The sequence below is a fragment of the Hippocampus comes genome, unplaced genomic scaffold (assembly GCF_001891065.2).
Source record: "Hippocampus comes isolate QL1 unplaced genomic scaffold, H_comes_QL1_v1.1 scaffold122, whole genome shotgun sequence".
NCBI classification, from domain to species: domain Eukaryota; kingdom Metazoa; phylum Chordata; class Actinopteri; order Syngnathiformes; family Syngnathidae; genus Hippocampus; species Hippocampus comes.
In genome coordinates, this window is record NW_017842059.1 from 2,777,127 (window position 1) to 2,793,423 (window position 16,297).

General features: G+C 40.9%; 1 protein-coding gene and 1 long non-coding RNA gene across 10 annotated transcripts in view; one reads left to right on the forward strand and one right to left on the reverse strand.

The window, feature by feature from the left end:
* eif4g1b (eukaryotic translation initiation factor 4 gamma, 1b) overlaps window positions 1–13,024 on the forward strand; it is a 36,250-nt gene extending 23,226 nt beyond the window's left edge. For 7 of the 9 annotated variants that reach the window (XM_019861349.1, XM_019861350.1, XM_019861351.1 and 4 more), the window contains 19 exons: window positions 884–1,017; window positions 1,236–1,361; window positions 1,480–1,890; window positions 1,994–2,155; window positions 2,247–2,483; window positions 2,589–2,693; window positions 3,261–3,539; window positions 4,200–4,305; window positions 4,387–4,477; window positions 5,108–5,349; window positions 5,475–5,602; window positions 6,709–6,881; window positions 8,116–8,241; window positions 8,329–8,410; window positions 8,778–8,876; window positions 9,012–9,146; window positions 9,775–9,856; window positions 10,715–10,855; window positions 11,811–13,024. In XM_019861349.1, coding sequence (XP_019716908.1) covers window positions 884–1,017; window positions 1,236–1,361; window positions 1,480–1,890; window positions 1,994–2,155; window positions 2,247–2,483; window positions 2,589–2,693; window positions 3,261–3,539; window positions 4,200–4,305; window positions 4,387–4,477; window positions 5,108–5,349; window positions 5,475–5,602; window positions 6,709–6,881; window positions 8,116–8,241; window positions 8,329–8,410; window positions 8,778–8,876; window positions 9,012–9,146; window positions 9,775–9,856; window positions 10,715–10,855; window positions 11,811–11,989 — 3,038 coding nt within the window. In that variant the 3' untranslated portion in view covers window positions 11,990–13,024. The remainder of the gene's footprint in view (window positions 1–883; window positions 1,018–1,235; window positions 1,362–1,479; window positions 1,891–1,993; window positions 2,156–2,246; window positions 2,484–2,588; window positions 2,694–3,260; window positions 3,540–4,199; window positions 4,306–4,386; window positions 4,478–5,107; window positions 5,350–5,474; window positions 5,603–6,708; window positions 6,882–8,115; window positions 8,242–8,328; window positions 8,411–8,777; window positions 8,877–9,011; window positions 9,147–9,774; window positions 9,857–10,714; window positions 10,856–11,810) is intronic. The other 2 variants (XM_019861354.1, XM_019861347.1) reach the window with 1 other exon arrangement.
* LOC109510781 (uncharacterized) overlaps window positions 1–16,297 on the reverse strand; it is a 19,526-nt gene continuing 3,229 nt past the window's right edge. Inside the window, exons 3-4 of the long non-coding RNA XR_002167187.1 lie at window positions 16,282–16,288; window positions 1–256 (exon numbers count right to left, since the gene is read on the reverse strand). This is a non-coding gene — a long non-coding RNA (uncharacterized LOC109510781). The remainder of the gene's footprint in view (window positions 257–16,281; window positions 16,289–16,297) is intronic.

The window sequence follows — 16,297 nt, forward strand, 5'->3', positions numbered from 1 at the left end:
ATTTTGCGTCCATAACAGTCCGGATGGTTCTCAACATCTTTGGCCCGGAGGACACAACGTCGACAAATTCCAAAAGCAATTTGAAATATGGACTCAACAGACCAGAGAACACTTTTCCACTTTGCATCAGTCCATCTGCGATGAGCTCAGGCCCAGAGAAGCCAGCGGCATTTCTGGGTGTTGTTGATAAATGGCATTTGCTTTGCATGGTAGAGTTTTGAGTTGCACTTACAGATGTAGCGCTGAACTGTATTTACTGGTATCAGTTTATTGAACTATTCCTGAGCCCATGTGGTTATATCCTTTGCACGGTGATGTTTTTGATGCAGTGCCTCCTGAGGGATCGAAGGCCACCAGTATTCAAAGCTGGTTTTCTGCATTGCCGCTTCCATGTAGTGATTTCTCCAGATTCTCTGAACCTTTTGATGATATTATGGAGTTTAGATGCCAAAATCCCGAAATTCCTTGCAAGTGTATGTGGAGGGGCATTGTCCTTTAACTGTTTGATTATTATCTGATGCAAAGATGAATCCCGCCCCATCTTTGTTTGTGAATGACTGAGCAATTCAGGGACGCTCCTTTTATACCCAAACATGGCATCCACCTGTTCCCAGTTAGCCTGTTCACCTAATGGATGTTCCAAACAGGTGTTTGATCCACATTCCTCAGCGTTCTCATTTTTTTGCCACCTGTCACAGCTTTTTTGGAATGTCGCAGAGCCATAAAATTCTAAGTTAATGATTATTGCTGAAAACATTGAAGTTTATCAGTTTGAAGATTAAATATCTTGTCATTGGAGAGCATTCAATTAAATATAGGTTGAACGTGATTTGCACATCATTGTATTCAGTTTTTTTATGTTTCCACAATGTTTTATTTCCAGAACAATGGAAGCCAATCAATCCGGAGGAGAAGAAAAAGTATGACCGCGCGTTCCTTCTGAGATTTCAATTCATCTCAGCCAGTATGAATAAGCCTGAGGGTCTTCCTGCTATAAATGATGTTGTCCTAGACAAGGTACAGCCACATACACTAATAACATATAAAATAGCTTATAGTCCCCATTTACTTTTAATGGGGTAAGGGGTAAAGACAAGAATTTAAAAGAAAAACAAACACCCTACGAATAGACAAGTCTGTCGGATTTCAGACTTGTTTGCAAACAGAAAAACATGGCAGTGCAAAATCTTTAATAGTTTGCTTTTTATGATCAGCACATCTACCTTTCTATTAAGGCTAACAAGACTCCTCTGCGCCAAATTGACCCCAGTCGGCTGCCTGGGGTGAACTATGGTCCTGATTTCACACCTTCGTTTGCTAACCTTGGCAGGCCAGGTTTAGGAGGAGGAAGTCGAGGACCAGTAAGTTACATTTGTTTGTCACGATCACAGACAAGCTATTTAGTAGTGCTGTGTCATTATTTTGTCCTCTCAATTTCCCTCTTTCCTATTTTCTTTTTTTTTTTTTTCTTTTTTTAAGCCTCCCGGTATGGGTGTCGGTATAGGTGGTCCACGTCGGTCTCAGCAGATGCAACGGAAAGAACCGAGGAAAATTATTACCAGCATGTCTCTTAATGAGGATGTCAAGCTGAACAAGGCTGAGAAGGCATGGAAGCCTTCCCTGAAAAAAGCAATGCGTGGTTGCGCTGGAGAAGAGACCGTGGAGAATGATCCAGATCAACTCAAGACGCAGGAATTATTTAAAAAGGTCCGCAGTATCCTCAACAAACTGACCCCGCAAAAGTTTCAACAGCTAATGAAACAAGTGTCAGAACTCACTATCGACACGGAGGAGAAGTTAAAAGGTGTCATAGACCTCACCTTTGAAAAGGCCATCTCTGAGCCAGATTTTTCAGTGGCCTATGCGAACATGTGCCGCTGCCTTCTGGGGGTATGTATCAAAAACATACTAAGAGTTACTCCCTATTTAGACAGCTTAAGGCTAAATGACTTCTAATAAATGGCATCGGCAATAAAAATTCTGAACTTTTTAGCTAAAAGTCCAAGCCACAGATAAGCCAGGGGACACTGTGAACTTCCGGAAGCTCCTCCTGAATCGATGCCAGAATGAGTTTGAGAAGGATAAATATGACAACGAGATATTTGAAAGGAAGCAACAGGAGCTGGAGGCTGCAGAAGGGGTATTGTACTGTAAAGTATTTTTTTTTAATTTTACTGTTCACGATAAACAATTTTTAAAATGACCATGTATTTGTCAACTGTACATCACACTTTTCCCCACAACAGGATGAGGAGAAGCAACGGTTAATTGAGGATCTTGAAGAGTCTAAAAACAAGGCTAGGAGGCGCTCACTTGGTAATATTAAATTCATCGGTGAGCTATTCAAACTAAAGATGCTCACGGAAGTCATTATGCATGAGTGCATTGTAAAGCTACTGAAAAACCATGATGAGGAGTCTCTGGAGTGCCTGTGCAGACTGTTATCTACCATTGGAAAGGATCTAGACTTTGAAAAGGCCAAGGTACGGTTGCACCCTTGCAGTTCAATACATCAGCTTACGCTTGCAAAGTTGGCAACGTACAAAACAAAACTACAGCACTGACCGTTGTGTTGTAATGCTTTCTAGCCTCTTATGGACCAGTACTTCAAACAGATGGATAAAGTAATAAAGGAAAAGAAGACCAGCGCCAGGATCCGTTTTATGTTGCAAGATGTGGTGGACCTTCGACGGGTAAATGCTCATAACCTCCACCTGATGTTTTAACAACTTTATTATGCCCGATCACAGCACACAGTGATGCTCACACCTCATCATCCGGCAGTGTTTAATGTCACTGCAAAGCCTTATCAAGTTACTCTTTTGTCTGATTATTGTGTAACTGGTTTTGACTATACAGTCATACCTCGGTTTTCGACCATAATCCGTTCCAGAAGGCTGTTCGAAAACCGATTTGTTCGAAAACCGAAACCATGCTCTTTTTTTAAAAAAAATCTTTCTTGAACACGTCTGCTCACAATGGAATGCTACACGAGGAAGCGTCACTTCCTCGTCTACCCGAGGAAGCGTCACTTCCTCGTGTAAAGAAGGCGAGAGGAGTCAAGTGGCGCATTCAAGTGCGTTCAGTTGGGTCGAGAACCGATTTCCCATCGTAAACCGAGGCATAAAAAACTAAAATTTTTTGGTCGAAAACCGATTTGGTCGAGAACAAAGAGGTTCGAAAACCGAGGTTTGACTGTACTTCTTTCAGTTTTGGTGATCTAGCATTTATTCTGCTTAAATTCTCTCGCATCATCTCAGAGTAATTGGGTGCCCAGACGAGGCGACCAAGGCCCAAAGACTATTGACCAGATCCACAAAGAAGCTCAGCTGGAGGAGCACAGAGAGCAGATGAAAGTGCAACATGCCCTCATCGCTAAGAAAGAGTCTTTCGGCAGTCCGGGAAACAGGATGGGTGGAGGAGGATCAGGGAGTCGTGGAGGACCTCACACTCCTGGCCGTGGTGTTTCACCACAAGATGATGGCTGGAACACAGTTTCCAAGAACCGAACTTATGATGGGAAATTGAAATTCCCAAAGGTACTGCAATTCTTGTCTGTTATATGCATGTATTATTTGCTTTCCACCCTGCATCAAGCACAACCTTGAAATAGAATAATCCACTCAGAATTACATGTCAAACAATTGTTTCGCTTTTGTTTTAAATAGAGAATGGTGATATCTCTTTCTAGTATCAAAATCAAGATATGAACATTCAAGATATCGAAATGAGGACAATATCCGTCATGTGAACTTGCCACCCTTGTGTTGCATGCCAAGTTTGGCGTTGATCGACAGTTGAAACCAGCAGATGACACTCGATCAGATGATCATCTTGCAGAGAGCAAGAAGGAAGAGGGACACTCAAAAAAATTCTTGAATAAACAGGGATGAAATGCCAATATGACAGAAAATGGTGGTGGGCTTTCCCCTGCCCCCATAAAATGTAAGAAAGCAAGCGTCCACTGTACTTTAAAATCACCATTATCATGAATAAAATTCGCATATTATAGAAACACACAAAAAATACCATTGAAAGGGTAGAACTTCGAAAATGAAAAACATTTCAGTTATATCGAGTCATGCGGTCTTATCAAACGTCAGCTCTCAATTAAGCCATATGCTGAAGCAGCTTTGATTCAGCTCTCTCGTTTTCAGGTGGAAGTTTGGTTTTAATCAACAAACCGTTCTTTTTATCAGGCATCTTTTGATATCCACGCTCAGTGTCTCGCTCCAGGAGGCAAAGGTGCTTTGAGCTGGGGTAGGGGCAGTAGTGGTGGTAGCACCAACAAGCTTATGGATTCCGGTAGGTCTCCCGGTTAGATATCTCTGCAGCCTTGAGTATGAACAAAACAATCTATGAGTGTATTGTTCTTCCTTGCCCCAGAATTGGGCGGCCGTCCAGCTGCCAACAGGTTCTCAGCTCTGCAACAGTCCTCGTCAGGCACTTCAGAGTCAGACAGACGGGTTCCTCAGAGGTAAGAACAGTTGTAACTGTGTAAAACAAAGTTGTAATGTTGTCATTCCGACCTGCCAACCGTGTGATTTTATTTTATTTTTTTTCAAATACATCAATATTGATGGTGCATACATCTTGGCAATTTTTAGATAATGTTATAACAGTGTATAAAATTGTACTTTTGTCATTAAGCTCACAGATGCAGTGTGGCTACAAAGATATTCATGAATATCCTGTATTGTTTGAAAAATCATGTTTACCAAACTCGGATGACCAGTAAATCGAATCTATTTTTATTTGTCAAGAAAATAAATTGGTTTGCTTTAATTTCTCAAAGCTATGAACACGTAATATTTTACCGCATTTGTTGGGTCTTCAACGTGATCGGAACTGGTTCACGTCTAGTTTTATATCCACCTTTTTTCATAAGTTGAATTAATCGTCTGCACAAGCCAGCCCGAGCAAATGTGAGTTATAAACCACCAGCAAAAGTAGGCAAAAAAAATTAATCCACAGTTGTAATTACTGTTTGACATTACAAGGACTTGTTAGTTGCGACAATATATGTTTTTTTGTGTGTTTGTCATTAAAACTTTGTTTTCTGCCAGTGTTATTTTCCCATGTTTGCTTTTAATCTGTCCCCATACAGAAACAGCTCAAGTCGAGAGCGGGGCGAGCGTTCTGACCGGGCCGATCGTGGACTTGACCGACGTGATGATCGTGAGCGAAACAGGCCACAGGGTGCTGCTACACGCAGCTTCAGTCGGGAAAATGAAGAACAGAGTTGGCAGAGAGAGCAGAGTGGTTCAGCAGATCCAGTCCGCAAAGTAGCAAATATGACAGATGACAGAGATCGCGGCAGCAAAGAGAGAACTCAGAGTCGAGAGAACGGTACCTGACCAGACTTTTACTGTCGTATTCATACTCCTGTGTGTCACCATTCCCATTTTCGCCGGCATGATTTTAGTTCTGTACCTGGTCATGACATTTTGGTGTCGTTTTGATAACATAAACAGTGAGGAGGGAAACAGCTTGCACTCCTCCACCTCTCCAAACTGCTACCAAGCCTGCTTTGACTGTGGAAGAGCTAACCAAAAAATCCAAAGCCATCATTGAAGAATACCTCCACATCCTTGATATCAAGGTAAGACAAAACACTTTTATTAATTTTTTTCAAAATTTGGTACATGTCACTTCATTGTGCCTCTCCAAAAAGCAGCTCGGATGGGTTGCCAAAGCGTACTCTATGCTGTATCTACAATACATTTGAAAGAAATGTTTTGTTTTTGTAAACGGGATTTATTTATTCTTTGTAAAATAATTCATTGTACTCGAAACTGAAACATATGTCGAATGCTTATTGCTTATGCATTAACAATTGACAATTGGCTTACTCCATGAGTCTGGACAGTTCTCACAGCCCTTCACTTTTTCTTCATTTCACTGTTATAGCCTGATTCCAAAATGGGAATTCCCCCCGCTCTCCTTTAAACTCGACACAAAACACACAGTATAATGCCAACGTGAAAAATGATTTGCCTTTGGGAGTATTTTTTTAATATGATGCCACGAGTTTGGCACACCTGTCTTTAGGTACTATCACCTATTCCTCTTTGCAGCACCTTTTAAGCGCCAGCAGGTTTCGTAGTTTTGTAGGCATTACATAATCAGGATTTTGGAGGTGATCACCGATCAGTGAGTTTTAAAAAACAATTATCGCATCAGAAGATGGACCAATCTTTCGAATCGATTTAACCCTGCTATTTATTCGCAGAGGTTTGGGACCTGCCTGGACCACGAATAGCCAAAATGTCTTTATAATTGACTCCACTGAAATTTTGGGAAAAAAATAATCACATAATTATTAAATCCTAAAAATTCTCCCAAAGTATTATTTCAGTGCGCTGAAAATGCATGTACTATATACACCTATAAACACTTACGGGGGGTGTGCCTTTCGCATCCTCTTTCACGCCCCACCCTTCCCACTTTAACATCTGCATGTTGTCCTCTATATAACAAGCGTGTCAGCATGTCATTCAGTCAAGTGCACCTCTCATCAAAGTCACACAACAGCATTCACAGATTTGGGAACTTGGTAAACACAAGACACCCCGCATTATGAGGCGAACCATCTATTTTGGAGAACATGTAAAACTTTGAAGTGCGCCTTATGCTCGTGAAAACACAATAAATATAAATGTATCAGCACGCATTGATAGCCAATGATGTTTTTCTCTGTCCCCACAGGAGGCCCTGCAATGTGTGAACGAGATAAACTGCCCTCAGCTGTTGTTTGTGTTTGTACAATTCGGTCTGGAGTCAACATTGGAGCGGAACACCATTACAAGAGAGAACCTGGGTCGGCTGCTGCACCAGCTCATTAAGACAGGCATCCTCCTGACAGAACAGTACTTTAAAGGGTCAGTAGGAAATCTCAAAAGCCCTGATCATGCATGATTAACTAACACGTTGTCTTGTCAGAATACACATGTAGTTTCAAGCATTTGATAAGAAACTCTTGTTGTTATCATGTCATTCATGTTTATCATTGTGTGTTGTCGTCTTCTGTCACGTGTTCATATTGTGCCATTTATTTCCAGTTTTAGAATCACAATACTTCTGTATTGGTCCCTTCCTTTAGTGTGCTTTTAAGAGGCGATTTTGCAGTATGAAACTTTTAGCAGGCTATAACGTAGCCTCACTTCACTAATTCCCCCCCGGACCCCTCTCACGAGTCATTGACCAAAGTCACGCCTCTTACTAACGGACACGAGCTTGGATTCGCAAACGTGGCTTTCATAACCCAATGCAATTATAAAGGTGCATAATCATGGCAATTATGAAGGTGCATAGTCGTGATAAGTAATCACATAGACCATGTATTCAGCATTAACAAAATAGCAGCATTAGCAATACCAAGATAGCATCAACACTGTAAACAAACTAATGTTAGCAATGTCTTTTTCGTACGTACCATGATTTTTTTTTTTTTTTAAAGGGAGAGTGCATATTCATTAACTATTACACGTAAATATGACAGAATATAGCCCTTGGCTAATTTCCATCTGTAGTCCCTTTTTTTAGTCCCCTGTAGTCTGTTATTGCCTTGAAATGTCTTTTTTTTTTTTGTGGAATTTAAAATCAATTTAAAAAAATGCCTATCGAGCAGAAATGTTGCTGATTCCGCAGTGGTCTTTAATCCCCTCAGTGTGTGAAATCCTTTCTCTCTGCTACTTTTTGTTAGTCTTATGCCCAGTAGTTGCAAAAGATGGATGGACACAGATTAATTTCGTGGATTGGAAAAGTGGATTTTCCACTCTCGTTTCATCAGATTTCCTGAAGGCCAAGGTAACAGGGGCATCTGGGATGTGCCAGCTGTAATTGTGCTTGCAAGTTCATGGCAAATGGTTGTCACCTTGCAAGGCCCTCTGTCTGATTGGTTGTTTTTCCTCAGGGGCGGTCGTTAGATCATTAAATCAAATTAGAGGTACGAGATGGGGGCAGGGCTGACTTTTTTCACAGATCATTTTATTCATGTCCTACAATCGCATCATACTGACTGTTTGAGCAAATACTGTATGACAAAAGTTTTTTTTTTCTTCAATTGCTAACCCAATCCCATTTAAATCAGAGCATTGACTTTGTTTTATGTAGGCTTCGTGAAATCCTGGTGGTAGCTGAAGAAATGGCGATCGACATCCCGCACATCTGGCTCTACCTGTCAGAACTGATCACTCCCATGCTCCATGAGGGAGGGATCCCAATGGGACACCTGTTTAAGTTAGTCTCTGTACCTCCTCGAATGTTCAAAGACAAAAACGGAAAATATTTGCAAATGATGTGAACGCTATCTTTTGGACTTTACAGGGAGATTTCAAAGCCTTTGATCCCTCTGGGCAAAGCTGGAGACCTGCTTGTCTGTATCCTCACTTTACTCTGCAAAGAGATGGTGAGCTCATCGGTTTGACTTCACAAATCAAGTACAGTGTGGGATTACAAATTCAGTGTCAATTGTATCACTTTGAACGATATATATTTTTTTAATCTGAATTTTTTTTTCTCATCAATTCAGTGTCATTCAATAATTTCATTTATTGTGACCTTAGTGTTAGCGCCTGGATTTACATCCTAATAAATTGGAAGATGCCTAGTAGAATAAACTGTGGTCATCTGGGACCATGCATTTCTTAGCTAAATGAGGCGGCGTCGTAAGAATCACAGTGGATGTTTGGAACCAGCATCAAAAAAAAAAAAATCATCTGAATGGGTAATGTATCTGTTGCTGATGCTTGTAAATGTGCATATCTCACAACCAGAGCCATAACAAGGTGGGCACAATGTGGCGGGGGGCAGGACTCCAATGGAAAGACTTCCTCCCTGAGGATGTAGATGTCAACAAGTTTGTGACCGAAAAGGTAAGGGGCGATGATCGCTAACTTCTGTCTCCTTCTCTACCTACTGGGTTATGCCTCTTCGACTGATCCATTGCTATGGAGTCGTAATTCAAATCACTGTCTGAAGTCGTAACAAGGTACCATTTGTGGGTACAGAATGTGATGTTCACACTGGCTGAAGCATCTGAAAAGAGTAAAACCAAGAAGATGAGTTCTGCAGAGTTGAGCAGACAGCTTGAAAGACTGATCCAAGACAAGGCTGACAGCAAAAGAATCATCGACTGGATTGAGGTGTGTGTTCCTTTTTTATTGGGCTTTTATTAACATTTGACTTCCACTTACTGTTATTCCATTCATGAAATGGCAGCCTTTGAATTGTATTCTTATTGGCGCGTTTTTTTCCCCCATAATACATCTGAAAGACATGCCATGTTTTTACGAATACATTAAATGACAAACTATCTCTATTACATTACTGTTCAGATCCGGTTTTGTCCTTTTGTTGTCTCCTTTATCGCAATAAAAAAACTGATTGTTAACGATGTTAGTAAGATTAAGTGGTTCAGAGAATGGATGGATGGATGGATGGATGTTAGCTTGTACTTCAGTGTGATTTTTAATGACTCCCAAATGTTATATATTTGGTGCATGCTGTCTTCTATGTTGTACCTATTTTTAAAAATAGATTTCCTCTTCCACATTAGACAGAGGTGGATAGAACCCAGGATTGTTATTTTAACAATTTTATGCTATTGAAGAGCATTTTTGCTTTTCAAGAAATGTTGTACAGTGGCCATATTCAACTTTCAATATACTGATGAATAATAGCCCTGTTGCTGTTTTCATTGAGTGGTTTATTTGTGAGTGATGCTGCCAAAATGTTTAGCAAATAAGCACAGCAATGTTCATTGTCTTGTAGGCCAACCTGGATGAGCAGCAGGCCTCCTCCAACATGTTTGTCAGAGTACTGATGACCTGTATTTGCCAGTCAGCAATCATCTGTGAGTTGCTCATTTTACATTCTCCGTTCAAGACTAGAAATAATCCTTTTACACTGAATCATGGCCAGGAGGCAGACTACTACTGATTGGTAGGTAATGTGAGGAGAAAAAAAATATGACGTACTGTCTACAAACAAACACTTGGTTGTCACCTTTGGTAGTGAAAATTTATGAACCTACAAAGCTGATTTCTGTTGTACAGCCAAAACAGATTTCCACACTTTTTGGGCAAGATTTTGCACAAAACTTTGGTGACTCTATGGGAGGTTTTCCCCCTTTATCCACCTAAATGTTTTGGGAGCTTATGAAAAGAGGGTCTAGCTCACGATCGTCATTCTAGTTAATCTCTAAAATGTTCCATAGGGTAGATATCAAGACATTGTGCAAGTCAGTGATGTTTTGCCACACACAAGTAATCATACGTTTATAGACGTTTTTTGGATTGTGGCAGTCATACTGCATAGAAAATGCTCCCACAAAATTGAATGCATCGAATGTTTCCCAAAGATAATCAGGACAAGATAAAAAAAAGGGGGGGGGGGTCCTAGGGTTATTCGTCCCACATTCCAAAAATCATGCATGTTCGCTGAAAATATTGTGTGTAGGTTGTGGATGTGAGTGGATTGTTTGTCTATATGTGCCCTGTGATTGCTTGGCTCCTGCTCACCCCCGACACGAATGAGGACATGCAGTACAGAATGGTTGGATGGATGATGAACTGATTTAGGCGCATTTTTGTCCAGTGTACAGATCAAAAAACATTCAGTTAAACTAATGTATGCTATCAGCGCTATATGCGAGCTGTAATGAATGTCTTGTTGACTTTGCTTTTTTTTTTTTTTTTTTGATGACAAGCAGGTGAGAATCCCTACAAGGTGAATGATGAGATAATCAATCAGAGGGCCAAGTTGCTGCAGAAATTCCTGAAGGATGAGCAGAAGGAGTTGCAAGCTCTCTATGCCTTACAGGCTCTAATGGTGCACATGGAGCAGCCGGCCAGTGAGTGACTGTATACCAAAAAATAGAACCTAAACTTATTACTCATAATACTTAAGTAATTTTCTGCACTATAAGGCGCTTCGGATTATAAGGCGCATCTTCAATGAATGTCCTATTTGAAAACTGTTTTCAAATATAGGGCGCACAAATGTTGTGAACACAATTGATTCAAGAAAATGGCACAACCTCGTGGGCTCAATTCCACAAGGGGCTAAATATCCTTAGAAGTCTTGCTTCTCTCAAGTCAAGTCATAATGGCTATGCAGAGCTCACAAAGTACAGTCAAACCTCGGTTTTCGAACATCTCGGTTCTCGACCAATTCGGTTTGCGACCAAAAATTTTGAGATTTTTATGCCTCGGATGACGAACAAATTTCGGTTCTCGAACAAACTGAGCACACTTCTTGAATGCCCCACTTGCCTCCTCTCGCCTTCCTTACCCGAGGAAATGATGCTTCCTCGGGTAGACGAGGAAGTGATGCTTCCTCGTGTCGCTTTCCATTGTGAGCAGACGTTTCCAATAAACTTTTTTTTTTTTTTTTAAAGAGCGTGGTTTCGGTTTTCGAACAATTCGGTTTTCGAACAGCCTTCAGGAACGGATTATGGACGAAAACCGAGGTTTGACTGTAGTTGTCTATTTGAGTGTGTGTTGGCGAATACACATGTCAATTAGTGTCGGGTAAAAACCTTTTACATTGAATTTGGTGCCTGCTAATAATCACCACTAGATGGCAACGGAACACTAACAGGGAAACAACTCAATGGGGAATATAAAGAGACTGTAACACCGTATATATATGGGGCAACGGATTATAAGGCGCACTGTCAACTTTTGGGAAAATTGAATGCTTTTAGGTGCGCCTTATAATGCGGAAAATACAGTATTCGTTCGCTTCTTTCACCTGCCAAGAATATCTGTGCTGAGCTCAAGTGATGTCTCTTCTCCCACCATCAGATCTGCTGCGAATGTTCTTTGACACACTTTATGATGAGGAAGTAATCAAAGATGATGCCTTCTACAAGTGGGAGTCGTGCAAGGACCCCGCCGAGCAGCAGGGCAAGGGCGTGGCCCTCAAGTCCGTCACCGGCTTCTTCACATGGTTACGCCAGGCGGACGAATCGGACAACAGTTAGAATCTCTGGAGCGTGACATTTGGACTGGGAGGATTTCAATTGGGATCCTTTGGGACAGGACTTGAGGACGATTCAGACAAGCTGACTAAGTCCTTCGACAGAAACGGGAGGAAAAAAAAGCAATAAAAAAAATCTTCAGCTGGGAGAGATTGTATTATCGATTGAGCATTCAATCATGTCATTTCTTTTATTTTTGTGCAATTGAATGTCCTTTTTCCAATGAATCCATGTGACAAGAATCTAGAGTAGATAATGAGAATGCCGATAAGCGGAGGCTAATAGCGTTTACGTCAATATTTTATTTTTGACTGCTTGCTTTGAATTTTGACTCCAACTTTGAAATGGCTTTCCCTCATCTCAGCAACACTATGCTGACAAATACATAAATATCTTAGAGGCTCTATATATTTTTTTGATGATGTCATCCATTTGTCATGGCAACTCTGCAACAGTGACACTTGGTGTTTGTTCTACATGCCCATGAAGACGCTTTTTTTCAACATTTTTTTCTGTATTGAATGATTGGCCTGTGTTTTTTAGTAAATGGGAAAAAAAATCTGAAGAAAGGTGGACATTTGGAAGCAGGAGTCATAAGACTTGTAGACTTCTGAAGACGAAACGCAGATTTTACAAGGACAGCGTCATTGAGGAGAGTCATCACGAACACTGACCAGTTTTGCTGCTGGGCACGATGACCAGTCGACCCCCCGCCCACAAACACACGCACACACTTAGTGTAACCTACCCTCCGCTGTATCTGTGCTACTGTTTCCTTGTCTGTACTTCACGACAGAACTTGAAGCCAGCAAGACGCTTGTTGGATTTTAATAAGATACTGTCATTGAAACTTGAAAAGTTGCATAGTTGAGACTCCACTTTATGAAAGTAACTTTAAAAATAATGTTCAACAGGACAAATCCGAAGGCCTTTTTGCTTCCATGAGTGGAAACAGATTTTAGGAGAGTTCTGTACATATATACTGATATTTTTTATCCCCTAAAAAGAAAATACTCATGTAGTTTTGCTTTCTTGTAAAACAAAGTGGAAGTTTACCCTGTATTTATTTCTCTCCTCAGCTGGCCAAAAGTGCTTGTAATTGTAAAATCAGATTACAGTAACTGATTGCAGTTCAATCAAAATGTGTAAATAGTTCTTTTGCTTTACTTTATTAAAAATATATTTAAAGAAAAGTATGGCTCTTTTCACATCCAAAACTGGAAGAAATAATAAAGATAGCTGCAAATAAAACGTATCCTTTTTGTCACATTTCATTGAGTGGATATCTCGCATCAGATAGGCCGACAGGTTTTACATTCAAACAGTTTTGCATTTTAATGACAAGACTTTCTGCAATAGGTTCTGTGATGAGCGTGAAGGGAAAACTACAGCAACTCAATCTGAGAGAGCTTTCTAAAATTACTTTTGAGGGAGGCATCTTAGATCACTTTAATGCTACTGGCGCATTATTGGTGGTGTTGTTTTGTTTTGTTTTTCCAGTTGGCCCACTTGACACATCAAGTTAATACAGCAAAATAAGTCTTGATTCCACTCACTGAAATCTAAAAAAAAAAAAAACCGGAAACGTATATTACAGTACTGTATATAATGTAGAATGTTTTGAACACGTTTTTTTTTCTTCAACCAGTAGCTCACTGGCATTGGCTCAGACTTTTATATCTATCCAATGCGTTCCTTTAACACAGTGGTCTGACTAACAAGAAACCAAACCACAAATCATTCTTGTAGCTGCTCGATCGCGGTCAGACGTCGTTTTGGTTTGGAATGAATCTGCCATACCGTGATTCACTCGCTAGAGAGCGCTGTCGCGCGTTAAATTTCCAACCTGTGCACTATAACGGGGCAGTCCTGGGCCATGTCATGTTGGCGTCACATGGTTGAATAGTGACATGTTTAGTTGATTTCAATATATGTGTGTGCGTGACTTTAAACCCACTGGTGCATTCATCAAACAGAGAGACGGAACGGTGGGAATATTAGCGACCAAGAGAAAATACTGTCAATTTGTGTTTTAATAGCAAAATGTCATCTCAGACAAGTTGCAATTTGGACATCTGAATCAAAAGTATGCATGGTAAGGAATGACTCGCCGAGCAAACAAATCTATAAAAAAGATGTAAAGGAGAGAAAACTCAGGTGGATGAGACGCCGGTGCTAATTGGAGAATGGAATCGAGTACTTACAGTATATGCGTTTAACTGAGAAATAAATCTCTTGTCTCATAGAAAACAATAGGTGTAGTTCAGCCGATGACGCTGTTTTTCAAAATACTGTACTCCATATTGCCATATTTCTAGTCACGTAATCCAGCGTTGGCCCTGTTCACCGATTGGTACAAATCGCACAGGCTTTTGTTATTTATTGCAACAATAGTGTGCTCACAATTACTTGGCTCTTCATCAGTGCTTGATGATCAATAAAACACAGTCTCTCACTCACAAGCCGTGCGCTTATCGACTACAACACTTTGCCCCTCTACAGCGAGAGAAATCTCACCAGAATATTACAAATGCGTCTATTCTACACCACTGTAAGCATCAACAACCACCGTACTCTGAAAGCGTCTTTAAAATTGAGCATTGATAATGTCAATAGCCATTTTCCCAAGATTGTACGACATACATGATGAAGTGCCCGCTGAGTACTGCATGTATCAGCCATGCACCCCATAAACCTTTGGTGCGTCTGGAAAAAAAATTAACTTCAAGCGTAAATCTTTGGCACTTCCAGCATCTACTTAAAAAAAGGGAAAGAAAGTACAAAAACTGCAAGCAACTTTATCCATTCTGCATATTGACAAGTGTCTGGTCACCAGGGGCCTGTTCTTTTTAAAAAGCTGATCAGTAACTGTCAAGCTTTTCTTTTTGTCGTGCTGGTCCACCTTCATGGACAGGAAGAAAGTGGGGCATGTGGCTGAGCTTTTCTAACTTTTTTCAAAATGTTTGCAGTTTTTCCAGTTTTGCAGGTTGAAAACCTAAGAAAAGAAATTAAATGGTAATTTTTGTTCAGTAATTTTACCTCTTGAAAAGTGTAAATAAAATGTCTCATCTAAAGTAGAAACGTCACATTGTATATTTAAATCATGACTAAATAAAGTATTTTTCTTCTTAATGACAGAATATTTTCTCATCTTAAGTTATTTAATCATCGACATCGTATGTCATGATTTAAACAGTTCAATATTTAACTTATTTTATCACCCTAGCACAGGCAGGGATCAAACTTAAACAGCCACCCAGAGAGCTTCTTCCTATAGTTTACACATACAAGCAAGACTGAGCCAAGTACATGAATCATACAGCAGGTCCTGAGGTCCTCCCCTTTTTTTTCACTTAAATGTAGACATCAGGGTTTGAATCACTATGGTTCGTGATAAAATACTTGATCAGAGGTACTGAATATTACGCATGATTCACCAACAATGTCCCTGCACTTGTAAAATCCAAAAAAACAGCTGTGATCAAATATTCTGCCTTCCGCACCCATCCATCCATCCATCCATCCATCCATTCATTATCTGATCCGCTTATCCTCACAAGGGTCGCGGGGCGTGCTGGAGCCTATCCCAGCCGTCTTCGGGCAGTTGGCGGGGGACACCCTGAAGTATGCCAGCCAATCGCAGGGCATACAGAGACAAACAACCATCCACGCTCACACTCACACCTCACACTCACACCTCTGGACAATTGAGAGTGTTCCATTAACCCGCCGTGCATGTTTTTGGAATGTGGGAAAGCCAGAGCACCCGGAGAAAACCCACACAAGCAAGGGGAGAACATGCAAACTCCACACAGGAAGGCCAGGGCCAAAATCGAACCCTGCACCTCTGCACTGTGAGGCCGACGTGCTAACCAGTCAAGCAGGCCTCTCGATTCATCTATCCATCCATCCATCCATTTTCCGATCCGCTTATCCTCACAAGGGTCGCGGGGGGTGCTGGAGCCTATCCCAGCCGTCTTTGGGCAGTAGGTGGGGGACACCCTGAATCGGTTGTGTTGGGAGAAGAGCGGCCTCCTCTTTCCCGCGTGTTCGTTGAATTTCGGACGAGGAGAATGTTGGTAATCCAAATAAAGGCTGGAGGCGATGTACAGTTACTTCGAAGGGGTTTTAATTTATTTTCTGCAGTTTACGAATCGATTCGGGCTCCTGAGGGGTCCAGATTTGAATCAGGAAGCGTAGAAGAAACACATTCATGAGATTATATAGAGACAATATGATAATGAGAGGCGGTTAGGTACGCCTCTCATGCAAATCCCGGAAACAAAGAAAGTAACATGACATCTGACCCGG